Source organism: Mastomys coucha, unplaced genomic scaffold (genome assembly GCF_008632895.1).
Source record: "Mastomys coucha isolate ucsf_1 unplaced genomic scaffold, UCSF_Mcou_1 pScaffold7, whole genome shotgun sequence".
NCBI classification, from domain to species: domain Eukaryota; kingdom Metazoa; phylum Chordata; class Mammalia; order Rodentia; family Muridae; genus Mastomys; species Mastomys coucha.
In genome coordinates, this window is record NW_022196913.1 from 53,982,645 (window position 1) to 54,005,066 (window position 22,422).

General features: G+C 48.9%; 1 protein-coding gene across 16 annotated transcripts in view; it reads right to left on the reverse strand.

Annotated features, from left to right (window-relative positions):
- Wnk2 (WNK lysine deficient protein kinase 2) overlaps positions 1 to 22,422 on the reverse strand; it is a 118,465-nt gene that overhangs the window by 45,578 nt on the left and 50,465 nt on the right. For all 16 annotated transcript variants that reach the window (XM_031359733.1, XM_031359726.1, XM_031359734.1 and 13 more), the window contains exons 5-9: positions 18,521 to 18,678; positions 15,415 to 15,503; positions 14,007 to 14,226; positions 6,317 to 6,608; positions 2,939 to 3,138 (exon numbers count right to left, since the gene is read on the reverse strand). In XM_031359733.1, the coding sequence (XP_031215593.1) occupies positions 2,939 to 3,138; positions 6,317 to 6,608; positions 14,007 to 14,226; positions 15,415 to 15,503; positions 18,521 to 18,678 (959 nt within the window). The remainder of the gene's footprint in view (positions 1 to 2,938; positions 3,139 to 6,316; positions 6,609 to 14,006; positions 14,227 to 15,414; positions 15,504 to 18,520; positions 18,679 to 22,422) is intronic.

The following is a 22,422-nucleotide window of genomic DNA, read 5'->3' on the forward strand; positions in this document are numbered from 1 at the left end:
GGTGTAGTGGCCCGAGGACACCATCAACAATACTGAAAAGCCACATGTGGTCCCAGCTCCCTGCCAGGGGTTGGTTGTTCTAGAACATAAGCCCTGTGGAGTATTACCCATCGTGTAAAAAGATCACCACAGAGGTTTTTAACACTGTAGAAAGACTCTTTAGGATGTAGGCTGTAGACAGCTTATTACAGACAGGATTCAGACTACAGAGGATGAATCCCTATGGATAGTTCATACTGTGGAGAGATACAAACATATAGCCTGCAGCTACCAGCACACGGAAGCCCTGGGCAAGGAAAGGCCCCTGAGACAGAGACGGGGCCGCACGCAGGGAGAGCGTTGGTCCATGCAGCCAGCAAAAGAACAGGAAACCAGCCCAAGGATGCTGAGGAGTTGCTGCTACTTTGTCAATATTTTGTGGGGTTCTTTGTTTTTGTTTTGTATAAAAAATTCTTGTATAAAAAACCATGCGGTGTTTTGCCTGCGTGTATGTCTGTGCATCACATGCATGCCCGGTACCTGAGGAGGCCAGAAGCAGACACCAGGTCCCAGATGGTTGTAAGACACCATGCGAGTGCTGGGAACCACACCAGGTCCTCTGCAGTCCTGTATTACTATGTTTTGCTCTAAGCATCTTCACTGTGCAGAGACAGAGTTCACAGTACGTACGAGAAAGCCTCTGTCTATGCAGGGTTTACTATGCACTACTTTAAAGCAGTGAGGGCTGTGGGGGCGTCTCTGAACACAAGTTCAGGATTCAGAGGAGGGGCTGATGTCCACCACTCTCCAGCAGACTTCTCTAGGATATTGCTGGGAGGCAGAGGAGCAGGGATTCCCAAAACATCCTCTCACTTCTCCTTTCTTGGTGCTTTTGGCAAGAATGTGGGGGAGTAGGTGTACTTGGGATCAAGTCTCAAAGTGGGATTTACCTAAAACCATAGACAGGTGAGTTGGCCTCAGCTAGACCAGGCCAGGACAGATTGGGTCACTGTATGTGACTCAGAAGCGAAGGCAGGGCCTAGTGACCCTTTACTTCTGGTGGTCTTCCATTTTGTCTTCCCCTCCCCCTCCTCCTCTTCCCTGTTTGTTTTCCCCACTGAATCCCCAGAGGTACATCACCACAGAGGTCAGGATGTACCGCCCACAGCACAGCCATGTTTCTCTCTAAGTTATCTTTATGTCAGGAGGGAGGGAAAGAGGACAAAGCGCTCTGGCCCTGAGTCTACAGCTGTAGTCTCTGCCCAGGCTCCTGATTTACACGTGGAGAGTGACACTGAAGGACAGAAGGGACCTGGTGAGGACCAGCGTAGCCAGTACATTCTATGGCTCAAGGCAGCCCTAACCCTGATTAGAAGGTATGAGAGAGGCAGGCAGGACATTTTGGCTCAGCTCTGGCTGGGCAACCCTGGAAGAACAAGTCTCTGAGCAGCAAGTCCTCTTACATGAGGTCTTCTGGCCATTTAAAACCAAACCTCATTTCACTTTGTAAATTGAATTAAATTGCCAATGTGAGCATCGCAGCAAATTCTGGGGCTCGGGGAAGCAGGGGTGGACACAATCCAGTGTCGATTGCTTTTCCAAAAGGCTTGCTGGGCCTTTGTAACTGCTCCACTCTACACGGACATGGGGAGTTCAGAGGACAAACACTACACAGCAGAGTTCAGCCAGTGCCAAGAAGCCACCACAGCAGCCCAAGACTGACAAGAGAGGCCACCAACATGGTGGGGGAAGCTCTTGAGTAATGGGACAGGGAAGATGGAGTCCACCCTTGGGCCTCAGTTGCTCTCTCAGAACTCAGCTGAGCCACCCAGGTCATAGGCTAATTCTCAGGCTGAGAGCTAAGGAATGTGAAACAAGAATTTTCTTCAATGTTTAGAGAAAAGGCAAAAATCACAGGGCTTGCTATGCAAGCATAAGGTTTGAGTTTGGATCCAGAGCATACTTGTACTCTCAGTGAGAGGAGGCAAGGGACAGGGAGGATTCTAGAGGCCTGTTGCCAGCCAGGGAGCTCCAAGTTCAGTGAGTGTTGAGGCTGCCCTACTCTGACGTGAGAGACCCTGACTGAATAAAACAAGGTACAGACTCCTGACATGTGAGTACATGCAAGGGTGTATGCACCTGCACATACCACATACACGAACACAAAATAAAAAAGGCCCTGCCTGACTCTTTCATCATCGACTTCCCAGATCATGTACGAAATTCTCATAGCCTCGCTTGCCTTCTACAAATACTGAAAATGCCTCCCTGCTCCAACCCCATTTTCACCCCTTTGACTTATAACAGCTGCTTCCACCCGAGGGAGACATGCTAGGGAGTCTTGGATATTCCCTAGCAGGCTGGGCAGTGGTAAAAACCCACAGCTCCAGCTGGTGGTGGTGCACACCCTTAATCCCAGCACTAGGGGGGCAGAGAAAGGCAGATCTCCCTGAGTTTGATGCCAATCTGGTCTACTAAGTAAGTTCCAGGGCAACCAGGGCCACATAGGCAAACCCTGTCTTAAAAAGCAAATAATAATAATAATAATAATAATAATAACAGTCATAGTAGTAATAGTAATAATAAAAATAAAATAAAAATTCCATTATCATAACTGATAAACCCTGTTATCCCTGGGCTAGACTAGAAAAGATCCCAATGTACCAGCATCATGCACCTGAGTGGTATTGGGGACAATCTAGGATAAGGCACATTGGTTCTATCACAACTCCCCAAACAATCCCCTAAGGTCTGTTCCTAGACACTCCATACTCTTTATCCAGGAGTTCTTCATATCTAAGGTTCCTCAGACGACAGTTCTGCAGCTCCCAGCCAAGATGGCCCTCCATGGACTGCATCCTCAAGTTCCCCAAGGAGATAGGCCACTCTAACCCTGATCATACTTAGCACAGCCTAGACAAGAGGCTAAGAGGAAAGAGCAGGGTGGCTTTCAACTTACCACAGTGGCCGGCTGCTGGAAGGCCCCTAGTGTAGGCAGGCTGTGGGTCAGGCCAGGCCCCTCACTCACAGGGGGGCTGCATACACACGAGGCTGGAGTTGGAGCTGTGTCCAGGAGGGAGCTGAGCACCATGCTTTGCTGGCTGCTCTGGGAGTCCGAGTACACAGTAGAGCCCTGGCCACTGTCGAAGGTGCTGTCCGCTGGGGAGGACAAAGGTATGGCTTAGCATGGACACCTCCAAATGCCCCCTTCCTGGCACTACAGGCAAGTATAGTGTTCCTAAATTCCTTCTGCAAGACCATGAGGGCTGTTTTCAGGAATGTTGTTTAAACTGTTGCCTGCTACACAGCAGCATGGGGAGCCACACCTGTGATCCCGACATGATCCGACGCCAGGATAGGCAAGGTAGGCTAACCCACCAGAAGCAAGCCCTGTCGTTCCTGCCCACTCTGGTACGCGGGTGTTGAGGCTGCCCTGCTCTGACGATACTTGGCAAGGCAGCCTGCCCACATGGTCATCCAGTGATGAATGAAAATCGGAAACCCATCTGAAACAGCACTTTGAGGTTACGGCTTACGGATTCCAAAAGCCACAGGCTTTACAACCTGCCACCGAAACACCAGGCTAGTTTCACAGAGGGCTGTGTTTCAGAGTGAGTACTCTGTCCACTGATAATTCAAACTAAGTGAGGGGAGGAGTCCTGCTGGTTCTGCACTCCTAATCTTTCCAAAGAGCAATCTTAACCTAAGAAGACAAGGAATGCTGAGGTTTAATTGGGCAAAGCCAATTACACAAGCGGCTCTGGTTTTAAATGAGCCAACTGCTCATTAGAGTGACCACTTCTACCTAGATGGACAGGAAGGGAGGGGAGAGGGGGAGAATACAGGGGAAGAGGGGGGTAGAGAAGAAGGTGGCCCTCACGCTAACAAGATTCAAGAGGCACAGCTCCAGTCATGTGTATGATACTTTAAATACTGCAAGTGACTTGTTTAGATTACATGTATAATTACAATTTCACTTGGTTTACTACATCCTTTCACTAGTTGTGTTGCTTGGTCCTCAACATGTGGCACAGCAGAAGCCACCTGCTCAGGTCAGTCAGGATGCTGGTGGAGAGTGGTGAAAGCCGATGTGGTGGGGTGCTCTGTGGTCCTGCGCAGGCAATGTGTTATTTGGAGTCCTTACCAGTGGCAAGGCCGAAAACAGTCAGCCACTGTAGAACTCTCACAGTCAGGGGAGAAAATGAAAACAAAAAGCCCAGAGCAGCATGTAGAAGGTCATTTGAGGGTGCTGTACATTGCTGAAGAAAGGGGAATGAGGGTGTGCATGTATGTGTTCTCATAGAAATCAGACCACACGTGCAAGAATGTATATATACACATATGTATGTGTATATATGTATATATGTAGATGTATGTATGTGTGTGAATATGTGTGTGTGTGTGTATATTTACACACACACATGTTTTTAGAGATAGGGTTTCTCTGTATAGCCCTGGCTGGAACTCACTTTGTAGACCATGCTGTCCTCGAACTCAGAGAGATGACTGCCTCTGCCTTCTGAGTGCTGGGATTAAAAGCAGGCAGCACTGCAAGCCAGTGAGTATATTCATGTATACATGTCCACATACATAGTCCCATGTATGGAGGTGCATACATGTGTGAATGTGTATATACATATGTCCATGTGAGTACAGGGGTAAGTATGATGTATGATATATGTGTGTCTTTACATCCATGGATTCTCTGCATATAAGGGTATGAACACTGGGTATGCATCTGTGTATATGTATGCTATGTGTCTGCATGTATATATATATGTGTGTGTGTGTGTGTGTGTGTGTGTGTGTGTCCACATGTAGATGGCACATATAGACCATCTCTGGAAGGACAGTTAAAAGACTTGGCAGCATCTGTTGGCTCTGGGAGGACAAGTGACCTTCCTGGACACTCTTAGGGGTTTGTTTAAAATTCTGAAAAATATGACTGTACCATCTATTTTAAAGAAAATACAGTAAGTGAGCAAAATCCCTTTGAAAAGTCACACACAGGGCTGGAGTTGTGCCTTTGAAAAGCCATGGCCTCAGCGCTTAAACCCTTGGTGTCCCAAGTCACATAGGAAGGGGAGAGAGTTCCTACGCTTGACATGAGCTTGTCGCCTACTCTCCATCTCCATGGGATTTTTTCATATTGGGTCACCATGACCTTCAGCATCTGACCACAATTGAGACATTGTTTCTAGGTCTCAAGCTGGGTCTCTCTGAAGCACAGCATGCAGAGCTCAGCGTGGGATGAAATAAACAGTGGGCAAAGGACTTCAAAGTGAGGGCCACTCATTTACATGTAAGAAGTCTTCTTGGACGCTATTTGAGTTGTGAACGAAGGGGGCTGCATATTAAATACACGGGGCTTCAGTCTTTCCACATGGATAGCCTCAAATATTGGTCTGGGCGGGTCACTGGGCTCTGATGATCTGTTGCAGGCTGGTTCACAGAGTGGGCAAAGTCATGTCTCCTAGCTCATTGCTGAGGTTTCAGACACAGGAGGCAAAAAGGACACTGGCTGCCTATCCTGAAACTTACTGAGCAAGCCTGCTTCCAATCCACCTCAGGAGAAACAACTCCTTGAAAGTGGACAAACGCTCTCAGGGTTTCAGCTGAGAATAATATCAGAGATGAACAATCCCAGTGATGAACACTCCAAGCCGACCAGCCACCACTTGGTCCACTGCACAGTCATCCCATCAAAGACCTAAAGATTGGGCAGTAGTACTTCCCTTGGCCTTTGAATCCCTCCATGAGACCAGGACTGCTCCTCTAAGAGAATCAAGAACCAGCTGCCAGCCCACAGATTTCACAGGTGGAAGTGGTTCCTTCAGACCCTACCAGGTCAAGGATATCTGACTTGAGAAGCCAGACTCCAGCAAGCCTTAGCCCTCTGGTCACAAGTCACTGGGGAATGTATGGAAAACCCAATCCTTTCCCTGAAACCATCATCCATACCCTGCAGAGCAGGCAGTGGGGACAAGCCGGGATTGGCTAAGGAATCGGGACCCATGTGTCCTAGCACCTGGGGGCCGTCTGTTAACCTTATAAGCCCAGGACATGCTCTCTTAAGAGATCACCGTGTGGCTTGGCAGGAAGTGAGCCTGGAACAGGAGACCAAAGTCTAGCCAAAGCTTCAGGGAACCACTTACAGCTGGAAGCCACAACCCAGCCACCTGAGGACAGACAGGAGCTCACTGCATACCTCCCTTTCTCACAGAGTGTTGTAATAAAAGATGAGGATTCTGTTTTGCTTTGCCCTAAAACTGGTTATGCTGGTAGAGATGGGAGAAAGGACACAGCTGACCATGGTGACCTCATTCCATATACTCACAGGCTAAGGAGGTAACGCTAGCTGGCAAGGTAGGGGGCAGGAGATGCTGGTCTGCCTCAGGCTCCTCAGGTTCTGGCTGTCCAGGCTGCCCACTCTGTGCATGGTAGGTCACCTGGACCTGCAGGGGTGTTGGAAGACCCCTGGCCTTGTCAGGGCTGCCCGAGTCCTTTGGCTCCTGAGACTGAAGTGCAGGCCATATCCTCTCACGCCGCCACTGAATTAGTGCTACCCGGTCACGGATGGACTTGGCCACAATCTTCACATCACTCTCATGGAAAAATCCAGAATCGATCTGCAAAGGCAGACACATGGTCAAGTGTATTGGCTGGTTTTCTGTGTCAACTTAACACAGGCTGGAGTTATCACAGAGAAAGGAGCTTCAGGTGAGGAAATGCCTCCATGAGATCCAGGTGTAAGGCATTTTCTCAATTAGTGATCAAGGGGGAGGGCCCCTTGTGGGTGGTGCCATCCCTGGGCTGGAAGTCTTGGGTTCTATAAGAAAGCAGGCTGAGCAAGCCAGGGGAAGCAAGCCAGTAAGGAACATCCCTCCATGGCCTCTGCGTCAGCTCCTGCTTCCTGACCTGCTTGAGTTCCAGTCCTGACTTCCTTTGGTGATGAACAGCAATGTGGAAGTGTAAGCTGAATAAACCCTTTCCTCTCCAACTTGTTTCTTGATCATGAAGTTTTGTGCAGGAATAGAAACCCTGACTAAGACAAATTGGTACCAGCATAGTATTCCTGTGACAACCTGACCATGTTTTGGGGAGAACTGTGGAAGGACTTTGGAACTTTGAGCTAGAAGAGCCATTGGGATGTTAAGAGCTCTGTGGGATGTTCTTTAGGAGCTTGGAAGATAATGTTAAGAACAGTGCAGAAGATGGAGGCCTGGCTTGTGAAATTTCAGAGGGAAGATTAAAGACTCTTATCAGGGCCATTGCTGTTTTGATTGTAAAGATTCTGTGGTTCTTGTTAGCTGGGGTTGAGATATCAGCTGTGATTAACAACATACCAGAACTACTAAAGCGAAACTTCTGCATTACTGGGAATATTGATGCTGGTTAGCTGGAGCTAAGAAATTAGTGATTAACAAGAGACCAGCATCATTGAGGTAAAATCTTCTGGGAAGTGTTTCCTGGGAGCATAGAGAAGTTGTGTTCCAGAGATAGCCAAGGTTGTACCTTGTGCTGTGGCTGGACTTGGTAATGTAAGAGTCACCTAGATGGTACTGGTTTTGAAGGCATGAAGGGGTCATGAAGAGCAGCTGAAGCGCGGCACTGTGAGAGGCTCTGAAAGGCCATTGATGAAGGTTCAGCCTAAGTTGCAATTGATGGCCCAGGACTGAAGGGATCATGCAAAAGAGTTGAGGTTTGGCACCATGAACAAAGCCTATGAAAGGATAGTTGCAGTGGAAGACAGCAGTGTTTTGGAGATGCCATGGTATGACCACCAAGAACAGCAGCAGCAATGGAGTATAGGCATGTGGAGCCTAGAAGACAAGGCGTGTGCTACAAAGGGCAGAGCTGGAGAATTGACCCAAGCCCTTGGAGGAGCCCAGAAGATCGTGAGTGGATCCCAGACATTGGACGGTTGGAGTTTGATTTTTGCTTTTGATTGTGCTTATGCCCTGATATTTTCCCCTCTTGAAGGAAGAAAGTATTTTAGTGGAGCCCACAGTTAAGAGACTTTTAATTGTAAAAAAAAGACAGGATTTTAAAAGAGATTGGATACTTTAAAAGGATTAAAATTTTAATATGTAAGAATTTGCAAAGACTGTGGGACTTTTAAAGTTATTTAGATCTTGGGGATGAATAAGAAAGTAAGGGTTGAGGCTTAATAGGGTTGTGTTTGTGTGTCAAGTTGACAAAGGGTCAGTTATACTGGCTGGTTTTGTGTGTCAATACAGGCTGGAGTTATCATAGGGAAAGGAGCTTCAGGTGAGGAAATCTGAGATCCAGGTGTAAGGCATTTTCTCAATTAGTGATCAAGAGGGTAGGGCCTGGGCCCCTTGTGGGTGGTGCCATCCCTGGGCTGGAAGTCCTGGGTTCTATAAGAGAACAGGCTGAACAAGCCAGGGGAAGCAAGCCAGTAAGGAACATCCCTCCATGGCCTCTGCGTCAGCTCCTGCTTCCTGACCTGCTTGAGTTCCAGTCCTGACTTCCTTTGGTGATCAACAGCAATGCGGAAGTATAAGCTGAATAAACCCTTTCCTCACCAACTTGTTTCTTGGTCATGAAGTTTTGTGCAGGAATAGAAACCCTGACTAAGACCTCAAGTGTCTTGGGGATCAGCCATCACTTAGACAATCATACACACCCCGCTGCTTAGGATAACTCCTACCATAATCTTCAGGTCTTCTTAGTCACCTCAGGACCTTCAACAGTCTTTGAAGTTTATAGGCTCCAGTTTGTGAGATGGCAGCTCACACCCAGCAAGTATTCAATGATCTTGTAAACCCTGACCATCCGGGAAGGAGGAGGCCCATTTCATTGGAAAGCAGTAAGGGGAACACATGGGCCTGACAAAATCCCAAGCTTCCTTTATCAGCAGATCCTTTATCTTCAGGATCTCCAGGGAAACAGTGCGAGCTGGGAACGCCTGTGGCAAAGCCACTTCCTGAGACAGACCCCCACTATGGCTGGGCTGCAGGAGCTGACTGGGATTACGTCCCTTCCCTTCATGAAGACCACAGTTCTAGGGAGACTGAGTGGGGATGCTGGAGAAATAGCTCAGTGGTTAAGAAGGCCAGAGTCCTGTCCCCAGCACCAGTAATTCCAACTCCAGGGGATCCGACACCCTCTTCTGGACTCTGCGGGCACTGCACAGCTGTGCATAGTACTGCCACTACCTAGTGCCCCCCCTTACACATAATCTAAAAATAAATTTTTTTAAAAGAAAAATATTTTTTGAAAGGCCAGGTTTTACTGTGTATTCCTAGCTGGCATGGAACTCACTCACCAGGCTGGCCTTGAGCACTGGGTCCCCTGAATTATCAGTAAAATAGTCATGAACCCAGAGGCACATGGATGGCATTTGTATGTGAATGTACAGGTAACTTGTCTTCATGAGCTGTGTCTAACCTAAGGGTCCTGCAACAATGTCCACAACTCCGAGAGGCCACAGGAAACCAGAGCTGCCACTGGCTCAATGGCTCAGAGCTGGGCAGGAGAACAAGGAAGATAAGCCAGAACTGCCTGGACATGCAAAATGACATGGGAGCCGGTACTGGGCCAAATCCAGGACATCTGACCATCAGAACACCAGAACGAGCAGCAACACAGTGATGCTTTAAATCCCGGCACAGTTTGCAGACCACACATGAGGACAAGAGGGACAGGGTATCCCACTGGAATCGGGTTGGGAGGTGTAAAGAGTCTCACCTTTTCTCTTCTTCCTTCCCACAACCATCTCTCTGCATCGGAGTCTCCTTATACCCACCCCCTGCAGACATATACCCCATTTCTCTCAGGCATTACTGCACTGGGTGAGACTACCTCATGAGCTATGCTCCACAGAGACCCGTCAGCAGGGAACTCAGATCCTCTGCTACATGGGCCACCGGTCCTGGCTGACACCTGACTGTACCTCATGAGAGGCCATAAGCCATCCCTTTTCCCCAACTTGAAGCCTGCACAGGCAGGAGCATTCTGAGTGTTCTGACTATCTCAGGATAGTCTGCTGTGAGGCTTTGGGCATCTAAATAGAACCCTGCTGTGTTGTCTCCGAGCAAGTATTCTACACAATGGGATGGACAAACACATTGCCCCAGGCAGGCTATGGTGACACAGTGGCCCCTTCTGTGAGATTCCCAAGGATGCATTGCTCTTCTCAAAGGGGCATCTGAAAGTGTCAGGCCACAGAAGACAAAGGACTGACCAGCCATGGAGCCCCTAATGCTTAGGCACCAAGAATCCAAAGGTCCTGAGGAATGGTGGTGGCATGCTGATGGTATTTGATTGAGTATAAGAGAAACCCCCTGCTTCATAGGAAACAACAGACAGGAATGTACTCGGGGTAAAGGGTGCTAGGCAGCAGCTCGTTCTCAAATAGTATGTGGTGGGGGTGGGAGCCGATCTCTGTAACTCTCTCCAACTTTCCAGAGGGGTTGTCCAGATCGTTTCAAAGCAGTTTATTTTGAGAGACAACTCGGCTTGTCAGAGAGATCCCCCCCCTGGAAATCTCCCAGGTGAAGGCCTCACTGACTCTGGCAGAGCACAAGCTGGGCATGTGGCCAAGGAAAGTGTCAGATGAGAGAGGCCAGAGGACACAGAATCGTCCTACTGGCAGATGGGGGCCTGTGTCTCAGCTACCATCTTGGTGGGGAAACTTCCCAGGAGCAGGACATTCCTCGCCCCAAGGGAAGACCAGATAAGGGTCTTTTTCTGTCCTTACAATCTGGAGCAGGCTCTTTCCAGGGACTTCCAAGCCAACCATAGAAGCTTTTGTGAAGCAACTGGGGCTAGACAGGCCAGAATGACCCAAACCAGTTGTGGCCTAGAGTGAGTGACCCCAGGCAGGTGTAGTAACTCTCACTGATCCTGGGAGAGGTCAACAAAGGTGGCCCAAGCACAAAACTCAAGGTCAGGGCCATCCCTAAAGTCCCATTAATGTGATTTCAGTCCACACTGAAGACAGTTGGCTATTTCTGCCATTTGCAGGATGCTTGCTCTAAGGCTCCATGACTCCACTGGGCAAAGCCAACCCAACCACCTCACACACACCATGGTCATTCCCATTTTCTGTAACACTTCAGCCATCCTCAGGATGGGCCTAACTGCCTATGCCCAGTACCATACAGAACCTGCCCTGCTCAACCTCATTCTGCCATGCTGACCTGCATCTGTACCCTACAATCCATCTTCACCCTCATCCCCTTTTAGGTGTCATCTGGATTCTAGAGTGTCTGTGACACCTCATACTTGTGTAGCTTCAGGAGTCTAGGCCCAGGGAAGGGATGTCAGTAATGTCAGGGAGAATATGGGGCTTTCAATTTGCCATGTGTGGTGACTGAGCTAGGCAGAGTGGAGATACACAGTGATGGTGGTAGTGGTTATTATTATTATTATTAGTAGTAGTAGTAGTAGTAGTAGTATTTGTATTTTTGAGACAGGGTTTCTCTGTGTAGCCCCAGCTGTTTTAGAACCAGTTCTGTAGACCGGTTTGGTCTTGAACTCAAAGATTCTCCCACCTCTACCTCCTTTTTTTTTTTTTTTTTTTTAAAGATTTTATTATTTTATGTGTGTATGAGTACACTGTAGCTGTACAGATGGCCGTGAGCTATCATCTGTGTGGCTACTGGGAATTGAACTCAGGACCTCTTCTGGCCCTGCTCGCTCTGGCATAATTTACTGTAGCTGTCTTCAGACGCACCAGAAGAGGGCATCAGATCTCATTATGGGTGGTTGTGAGCCACCATGTGGTTGCTGGGATCCGAACTCAGGACCTTTGGAAGAGCAGTCAGTGCTCTTACCTGCTGAGCCATCTCGCCAGCCCTGCACCTCTACCTCCTAAGTGCTGAGATTAAAGGTGTGTGTGTACCACCACCATCTGGTATTTTTTTATTATTCTTTATTGACACAAATCATATCCTTTCTATATGAATGCCCATTTTATGGATGACATGCTTCATAATGGAAAGAAAATGCAGTTCAAGGCAGAGAGGAGTGAGGGGAGAAGGTGGGAGGGAAGAGGAGATTCAGGGAAGGGTGCTGGGCCCAGGACTTCCCTAGCACTGACACAGGTACGTAGCCTGGGAGTTCAGCCAAATAGCAGAACCAGCTGAGGTAACTCACCTACAATGACCCTACCCTGCAGGAAGTTCTGTCCTTCTCTATCCGATGACAAGCAGAGGTATGGTAGAGCCTCAGATGGCAACTGCACAAGAAGCACTTAAGCAGCATCCATGAAGGGTGCGAACGGTATGCTTGGGTTTAGGACACTGAGTCTTTTTTTATTTCTCAGATTTATTTATTATACATAAGTACACTGTAGCTGACTTCAGATGCACCAGAAGAGGGTGTCAGATCTCATTACAAGTGGTTGTGAGCCACCTTGTGGTTGCTGGGATTTGAACTCAGGACCTTCAGAAGAGCAGTTGGTGCTCTTACCTGCTGAGCCATCTCACCACCCTGACACTGAGTCTTTCAGGGAACTGAAAGCAAACTGGGAAGCTGAGGTCTGGGTGAAGCCAGACATGCAGAATCTCCCTGTCAGGGATGCTAAGCATCACCCTGAAAGCAGGGTATAATCACTCACACTGAGCCCCAACATTCCCTTTCCACATCTTAGCTATCCTGTAAACCACTGATCCCAAGGCTCAGCTCTCAAATCCCTCATGCCTTACGTGGCCTAGTGCAGAGCAGGCCGAATCACGGTAGTGTAGCCCTGGCCTCATTTATGAAGACAAGTGTGGTGTTTTGAATAGGTATGGACCCTGGAGACCCTGCTCTGCACTAGGCCACATAAGCTTCACCCATGGTGAAGTGGCACTATTAGAAGGTGTGGCCTTGTTGGAGTAGATGTGGTCTCCTGGAGAAGTGTGTCACTATAGGGGTGGGCTTTGAGGTCTCCTATGCTCAAGCTATGCCCAGGGTGGCACACAATCCCCTTTTGTTGCCTTCGGATCTAAATGTAGAACTCTCAGCTCCTTCTCCAGCACCATGCCTGCCTAGATGCTGCCATGCTTCCCAACATGATGATAATGGACTGAACCTCTGAACTGTAAGCCAGTCTCAATTAAATGTTTTCCTTTATAAGAGTTGCCTTGGTCATGGTGTCTCTTCATAGCAATAAAACCCTAAGACAGCAAGAACGTTATATTATCTGAAGAGATCCTCCCATGTTAAAACCACAATGACCCTGAGTAGCATGTCAATAGAACAAGCTTATAATGAAAATGTCTGTGCTGTTCAAGAGCTACTCACTTTGGATGGCACTAAACACTTGAAATGTGACCAGTGAGACTAAGTTTTACACTGTAATTAAATTTTAGTAGGCACTTGTGGGTCATGTCTACCATTTTTGATGGTGTGGGCCTAGAAGGCTGAGTAGAATGATCAAGTCTGGCATCCAGACTCTAGAAATTCCTATGCCCTGGCTATTCTCTTATAGATGTTAGGATCTCACAGTACTGCAGAAGGGCCTGAGCCACTCCTTGCCCTAAAAGAGCTGTTCTGCTCCCTGTCCTACCCTGTTACCCCAACAAGCTCAGTGTCTCCTCCTGAGGTCCCATCTGACATCCCAAACAGAAGAGGGTCACCCTGCTCACCATAGACAGGAAGTGGGACAACCTGTGCTCTTTCATAACCCTTCAAGATGGTAAAGTAACCAGGACCCAAAACAATACAAGAGCATCTCCAAAGGAGGAGAAGCATATCTCATATTCAAAGGCACGGCCTTGCGGCGGCAAACTGGCAGGAGTCTGGTTAAGGCAAGAAAAGCCCTTCCCCCTCTCCACTTGTCCACTAGATCCCTTCTGCAACCATGCCACATGCTCGTCTCCTAGGTCCTGTACAGGATCTCCATCCTTAGCCCTCATGTCATGGTACACACTCAACCACAACCTCTCCCTCAGGATTGCCCCTGACCCTCCCATGTCCCAACCATCCCCCGGGGGGGCAATTGATTTGCAATTTTTTTTTTATTAACCCAAACCGGCCCATGGGTAGTCTGGGCCCCTTTATGTGTACATTACCATTTCCTGGGCCACCTCGTCCGGGGTCTCCTTCTCTAAGTCAAAGGTAAACTCTATGGCTCCATTGTCTTTGGGCTTGCCCTTCAGCTTCTTGGGGTCTTCCACCCAAAGCCGCAAGGCTATGGTAGACTTCCTGCCGTGGTCCTCCTCTGCAAGTTCCACCCGGACACCCGTGTCTTCCGCAAAGAAGGCATGGCTCAGCAGGTCCTTAATCTCGTACCTGAAGGGAGAGTGGTTCCCAGGCAGAGCTCAAGGGACAAGGGGGCTCCTCACTCATCCTCATGCACACTGTTCAGGTTATGCTAGAAAGTTCTCTCACTTCATTTCCTGTCGGCAGGTTCTGCCCCCAAGGGTAGGACACAGGTGTGCACATTAGCATTCCCTAATTCTCGGGAGATGCTGAGAAAGTACAGCCTGATATGCTTACTGCATATGATATGTCTTATTGCACTGTGCTCTAAGACAGCTTCCTACCCCAGTTACAAAAAGAAATCATCCTCTGTCCCAGGCCACCTGCTAGGAAAGGAGAAAGAGACGCTGCTGAGGCACAGGTGAGTAGTCTTCAGTCCTCATGAGAGACTCCTGGCTCACGGCGGATGAGAGGAAACAGAAGCCAGGGTTCCTGGACCTCACTGCAGCACTGAGGTTGGTAGGGAGCCTCTCTCAGGAAGAAGGGGTGTGGAGGAATGGAGGCAGGCAGACAGAAAGTTAAAGAAGGACTTGCTAGACCTAAGGATTTGAAGCCAGAACCCAGCCATAGGAGGGGTTCCACCCAGGTGCCAGGTCATCTGGCAGCTAGGTGTTGCTATATGGTCACTTCTATGCACCCAAATCCAGGTCCCTAACCGCTGTGTCTGGTCTGTTGTCTAGTGCAAATACAATCAATCATACAGCATCCTTCATCATAAGTCTGGCTTCCTCTGGACATCATGTGATGGCAATGAAGTCCAGCTACCCATCCCTGTCTACTCCTGAGAATGTCGTGCGGATGGGTGGCTACATCCCAGTTTGTTTTATGGGTAAGAAAGCTAAAAGGTACCCCTAGCTTCCTGGTTGTCCAGCTGGGAAGGCCAGCCCTGTTTTAAAGAGGATTGGCTTTATAGAGACACAGAGGGGTCCAGAGGTGAAATCTGTGGGCTGAGATGTGGCTGGAGCAAGTCCATTCCTATGGTGTACAGCCTGCTATTCAAGGAGGGACAGAGCAAAGCCCTGTATCCCCAGCACTTCAGACTGAATTAGGAGCCTGTCTCTGGAGGCAGGAAAGGATGTGGGCCCTACACTGCACACAGCAACTCACGAGCCTGGTGTCACATAGCCTGAGCTGGGAAGGCTGCATGGAGAACGCAGCCCTAAATGCCAGCTGGACCAGCATCAGCTGGAGAACACCTGAGCCCAGTGTGTGGCTCACCTCTCCTCTTTGTTCTTACAGATGCACTCCCCGATGATCTCCTTGATCTCAGGATCATGCACCTTCTCAAAGCTGGCCGGCTTGATGCCCTGAGGAGAACAGAGCAAAGTTACCTGGTATCACCCAGAGCTGAGACACCATGGACATCCTGGTGTAGCCTGTGGCCAGCTTGCTACCCAGGGCCTTTCTCAGACTGAGGCCTAGGACCCATCGGAGCCTGAGCCTCACTGAGTTGAGGGAAGAGCTGTGTTCTGGAGCTGAGGGAGCTATGAGGTAGAATTCTGGGAAGGAAAGGTGATTTGGACCCCATAAGTCTACAATCTCCTCAAGCCTTTGCTTAAAACCAAGATGAGTACCTAGTCAGCACCACCGATCTGGGCAAAGAATGTAGGAGCTGTAGGCTGAGGCACCGAGACAGCTTACACAGAGCAGGGATGCTGTCATGGTACAGTGTGTGATGCTCAAACAGAAACTACTAGAAATGCTAGGAGGCAGGAAGACAGGACTCCTCACCAGGCAGAAAAGCCAGGCAATAGAAATGAGAGCATGCTGGGAGCTGGAGGTGAGGGGAAGGGTAAAACTCATTGCAGCTATGCAGTAGTCCAAAAAAAAAAAAAAAAAAACTTGTGGTGATGAGCAGAAATTACAGATACAGAGAAAGAACTGACCAGGAATGGAAACTTCACAGGTCATACATGCAGATGAAAACACAGGGCACCTAGCTGGGCAATGGTGGCGCACGGCTTTAATCCCAGCACTTGGGAGGCAGAGGCAGGCGGATTTCTGAGTTCTAGGACAGCCAGGGCTACACAGAGAAACCCTGTCTCGAAAACCACCCTCCCCCCCCAAAAAAATAGAAAAGACAAGGCAACCGAAGCTCTGGGCATGGAGCAGAGAGACAAACACATGGCTCTGTTCCCTTCTCCTCAGAACTTGACATTAAGGAGGTGCAGGTTGGCACATAACATACATATTAAGTAGGCCACCAGAAGGACAGGATGGTGAGTGCTGAAGGAAAATAAGATACTTAAAGACTGAGATGATGGTGTAAGCAGCCAAGCGATTGCTGTAAGCATGATGCCCAGAGCTCACCTAATTGCCAGGTTTGTTGGCATATGCTTATAAGCCCAGCATTGGGAAAGGCAGAGTCAGGACACACTGGCCAGACAGTCTAGATAAAATGGTGAGTTCTAGATTTAGTAAGAGATCCTTTCTCCAAAGTAGTGTGGAGACTCAAGGGCTGGGGAAGACATCTTCCTCAGACAAGGCCAGTAGCCAATGTTCTTCCCACTTAGGGAGGACATAGAGGACACGCTGGGTGTATCTAAAGCAACCCCAGCCTCAAACACAGGCCAGGGTCCTCCACCATGTTGTCATGAGGATCATCATCTGGCACCAACATGAAGTAAGCCTCCCCCTATGCTGTAGACCCCGATGCTGCGGCTCATGCTACAGATCCAGCCGTGAACATCCACAAAGCTCTCCCTCAGCTTGGCTGCAGAGCCTGTAGGCAGAGACTCCAGGGCCTCTCATGCGAGCTGCCCCTCATCCTAGTGAAGAGCCTCAGCCCAAGATGGACTCCACACTTCCCACAGAGCCAGGCCTTTCAACCCACACCTGGGCTTCTTCCCTATACCATCCCCTCCCTGGGAAGTCAAGAGCACTGTTTGTGGTCACTGCTTCTGGTCACAGGCCAAGAAGAGACTCAGGAGGGAGGGAGAGGGAACCACCGGCCACTCAAACTGCACAGATATCTCTCAGATTAGAAGTAGGAGCTGGCAGAGTTTAATCTGCTCTACTGCAGGGGGAAGGAAGTAACTAATTACAAAAATAAAATACATTGAAGGTTTGAAGCCTCCTGTGCTTTATACTTCAGCAGGATTCAGAGTTTTAAAAGCCTTGCCCCTTTAAAAAGGCTTTTACTTTATTTTATTTTTTTAAAGGGAGGAAGGAAAAAGGATAAGAGAGAAGAAAGGAGAGAAATACACCTGCTGAGCCTGTCTGCTGCATCCCCACCTGGCACAGACAAGAGTGAAGAATCTCAGAGGGGTCAGCATTATGCTGTCTGCTAGCCAGAATGAGGGCCATGTCCAGTCTTCTGCCTAAGATGCCCCTTCCTGTTGCCAGCCCAGAGGACAAACCACCACCTACTGTGTACAGAATACCTACTGTGTATAGAACAAGCCTGATGCCCATGAATCCTTTCCCCATACCACACCAATACCACCAAGATCTCTCAGGCCTTTAACACCCTACTTGGCAGATAACCCCTGCCTCCTTGGAGAAACTTTACACCAATGTGGCCTTCTGGGCAAGGCCATCAGCCAAGGACTCTTGCCAGTCACCACCTATCTATAGTGTACACAGGAGGGGCTCAAGGCAACTAAGTGACATAATTTGGATCTAACAGCAAAAGAGGTTCCATAGTGGAAATAAGATGTGCAGACCAAGCACAGGGTCCCACTGGGCTGCCCAGGCTGTGGAGGACACAGGAAGGACTATGGCAATCACAACAACCAAGGTCAGGGAACACCCTAAGGGTCTGTTGGCCTCTCCATGACAGCAAAGATGACACATCATGAGAATCCGCACAGAGGAGCCTTGGACCAGCTGTTCCACCTCAGATGCATAGGGGCCACCACAGGGTGGGGGCAGGCCAATCTGTTTGCACAGCTGAAGCCTTCTGGTCAACTCAGCAGTCACGGTGACAGCTAAACAAGGACCGAGGTTCCCAGGCTGTGCAGAGCTGACAGCCGGCCAGAGATGTGCTTGGCTAGTGTGACAGTTTCACAAAAAGGAAAACAAACTATGATTCTAAAATAAAGAAGATGGGGCTTCCTGACAGCTAGCCTGGATGCACTTCCTGAAAAGAGGCCCCAGCAGAGTTAGTCTCTCAAGCCTTGGTTTTTCTTCTTCCTGGGTCTCCTGGATCCATGCAGGTAACAGCCTCTGGCTAACCGCCATTACTTTTTGCTAGACTTCTTACCCAGGCAAGCCTCGGGGTCCCCAGGGTAAGGTGCCTGTGCTCACTCCTTTTCTTTCATAGCTGCCCAAAGGACTAACCAAGGCTGTCGTCCTTACAAACAAGGTGGCTGAGTGGACTCACACAGGTGACCTTGCGGTAGATCTGGGCGGCATTCTGGCACTCCGAATAGGGGTACTCTGAGGTGGCCATCTCCAGCATGCACATCCCGAAGGCGTAGACATCAACTGACTCATCGTAATGCTCCTCGTACATTTCAGGTGCCATGAACTCGGGGGTACCTGCACCAGGAACAGCAGACACAGTTATTACTAATCATGGCTCCTTGGGCCCATAGATCAGTAGACCCCTCTGAGATTCTTCACTCCCAGCCTCCTCTGTATGTGTCCCACGATATACATAGGACAACAGTAGAATCAATAGATCCTGGGGTTTAAGCAAGTGTGCTCTACAGACTGTATCCAAACCTCACCCTATGGCTCCAGAGATAGCCATAGGTGTTCAGAGCCATTCCAAGCCACAGGGATGAAAAAGAGAGCTTCTGAGGACCATACCCTATTCGCTAATCATACCTTGGCTGAGTCTCCCCAGAGATGACAAAACTGCTGGTTACCCCAAAGCTGCCTCTGCCTGCAAAAACTCAGGAAGACCCTCAGTGTCTCCAGAGAGGGAAATGACTAGGTTTTCTGGGCGATATGCAGCAGCTGTCACTCTGAGAGGAGAGAGGGATGAGCAATGGCTTCCACCTGACATAGCACTCAGAGATACTGCTCATAAGACATCAAGCACACATGAGAAGTGAAATGATGCTCGCCCTGGCTGCCATGTGCAAGACCATATATGAGCATGCATGTGGAAGCCAGGGGCTAACCCATGGTGTCACTCCTCTGGCACCATCTCCCATAACTCTTTCTCTCCCTTTCCTTTGAGTCAGGCTCTCTCACTCTCCTGGAGCGGAATAGCCTAGGCTAGCTAGCCTGTGGACCCAGATAGGTAGTAACCAAGCTTTTGCTTAAAAAATCCAAATCACCCAATAGTCTGGCTAGCCTGCTTGCTCTGAGGATCCCATCTCTGCCGCATATCCAATAGGATTAGAGGCTGGCTGCCACTCTCCTTACTGGCTGTCACTGTCAGGTAGGTTTGTGCCAGGGACCTGAACAGCTTAGGGACCCTCGAGCGTAGGTGGCAAATGCTTTTAAACCTCTAAACCACCTCTCCAGTCCCATGTTGGTATCTCTTGGCCATTACTTCAGTTTAATATGCATTGTGAGTCTAGGCAAAAACTGACAAAATATAAAAACTTAAGTATGGGCTTATGTAAAAGATATAGAACTATAGGGAAAGCTCATCAGAAATAACAGACCATGAAGACACCTCGTGCTGAGAACTTCCATCCTTTGGTACTACTACTATGCCACTGCTACTGATGTTCAGTATGCTTGAGTTTCTTCCTACCCTTGTCACAGAATAGTGAATGTACTTCTTAAGCCACAAGATGCATGACAGAGGTGTCCCAGGCAGAGGCGGCCTACAAATGGATCAGGTCCTTCCCACCCCTTCGTATATCCTTGGGTCCCAGAGCACAATGATCACTCAGGAGAGTCACCATGGTAGCAGCTGGAACACTGTGAACAGGTCAGCTGACTTGGCTGGAAACCTCAAGTTGCAGGAAGGAAGGCTGCCTCTACTGCCCATAATGCCACTCTGTGATGCCTTTGCCAGGGACTGTGTGGGACAATTTGTCCTGTGATAAACAAGGAAAAACCACAAAGCCCTTTCCTGCTAGAGGGGCCAAGAAAGGGACTCCAGAGGCATGACCTGGGTCCTAGAGGCCCTAGAGTAGGACTATGACAGAAGCCAGGCTCCCATGACTTGGAGCTAGGCCAGCTACAGCTTTGTACATGCAGGAACCTCCATTCTTAAAGCAGAGACTCCATTCACTGGCTATCCACATGATATTAGGGTCAACAGACAGCAGCACCTCTGGGCTTGGACTCTTTGAGGACCTGCAAGAACTGAGGGCCCTTCTCTGAAAGAAGTCTCCCAGACAGCCTGACTCCAGGAGATAGGTCAGAAGCTGGAACTAGCTCTGATCTAGGATAGGAGACCCCAATAATTCCTGAACATGTGTGTACTTGACTCACTTCTCCTTTTTATCTCACTAAGTTAAGCCTGAATTGTAGAAATAACATGTACACGTGCTCATACTCATACACACATGCAATTGTCTAGGCTGTTCAATAACGCATTTTATGTTCCGCCGTCAGCTGCGGAGCTTCTCACCCTGGGCCCATGGCTGCCTTGTACGTCTGCCAGGCATCCCTGGGTCCCTGCAGATGAGTCTGTGTGTGAGTCCTCTGCCCTATCCAAACCCAACTGTTTTACCAGGTGCCACTGCTCGTCTCTGAGCTCTCCAAGCTCCTCTCAACAAAGTCAGGCAAGACTCCTGTGGGTCTAGCCCCTGGACACCTTCTCCTTTCTAATGGAGAAGTAACTTTAGCTTGTGGCTACAAGATGTCTCCGTCCTCTAATGGACAGGAGAATGTGTGCTGAGGCCTGGCAGTAGTAGAGTAGGTAGGAACTCTCTCCAGCTTAACTCATCCTATAGCCCTGGGTCTATGTGTCCTGAGTCTGTAATGGAAGATAAATAATTTCCTTCATGTGACTCAAAAGCTTTATTTATTTATTTATTTATTTATTTATTTATTTATTTATTTATTTAGATTTTCTTTATGTTCTTGACTTTTGTTATAACAAGAATGGATTTACAATTGGCCCTTGCTCATCTCCTCCCTGAGCAGGGAGAATCCATCTCCCGGTGTTCTAGGTGGACCCAACATCGCCTTGAACTCCTAAGCATTTACCTGTTGTTTCTGCATGGTACCCAACAGCCTGGGTTCCCTCCTTCTCTCTACCTGGTATGCCCAACTCATCCAGACTGACCTGTAGCTCTTTTGAGAATATCTAGAGTATCTTCAGTTCACCTTGGCTGCTTTCCTACTTCACTCTTCAAGGGCAAATTTGCAAAATCTGCTTGGAAACTGCCCAGAACTCAGGGCCCAGTGTGCTCTGCACAGAGACCAGAACCCTGGTGACCAGGATGGAACACATAGGCCTTCATCTGGCTCCACTATTTCACAGATCAAGAAAGCAATGCCTCAGTCACACCCTGATTCCTACCACCTCCAAGAAGGCCTCCTGGGTGGGTCAGACTTCAGCAGCCCAAAGGTTCTGTCTGGGACAGAATATAAGCACTACTGTACCTACTTCATTCTCAGGTCATACAAAGGGACTATAGGGATCTCCAGCCCCACCAAAGCATCCAGAACACACAATGAGGTTGTGAGGCCCATGTAGCCTGCTAGAGGCATGCTAAGGCTAGAGGTACGCATGTAGCCATGTCTGGCTCTAAAAATACATATTAAAAAAATGTAACATATGAAATCGTACTTAGCCTAGGGGATCTGAGCGCCAACATTTATTCCCTAAGAAACTCCACTTCCAGGGCCTCAGCCTCCCCAAATGCTGGGACTTGCTGGAAACAGGACTTTCAAGACAGTGCTCATGGGAATCCCCCTCAGTAAGTCTCACCCCACCCCCACCCCAACCTGAAGCATCCAAGCACACTCCTTATCCTAGCCTAACTTTCTAGGTGCCAAGGTGACAGGAGGCACCCCACAGAGCTGGGCACTCAATGGTTCAGTGCTTTCCTAGGCCTGCCAGAAACACCATCCCAATGTATTCTTATCATCCAAGCCAGCAACTTGAAGCCTTGTTTCCAAAAAGGCAAAGAGCTCACAGGCTGTGGGACACAGGGCTTCAGCTTCCTTAAATGGGATCAATCGAGCTCTGAACATTTACCTCTGAGGCAGGTGACAGTGAGGAGCCCTCCCATTACATGCCAGAGCTCAAGGTCTGCAACCAGAAGTCACACCCAAGGACAAACAAAATCTGGCTAGATACTTTCCAGAGCTCAGAATCAGGGCGCACACAGCCCTGAACCTCCACCCATTTCTCTTCATTTT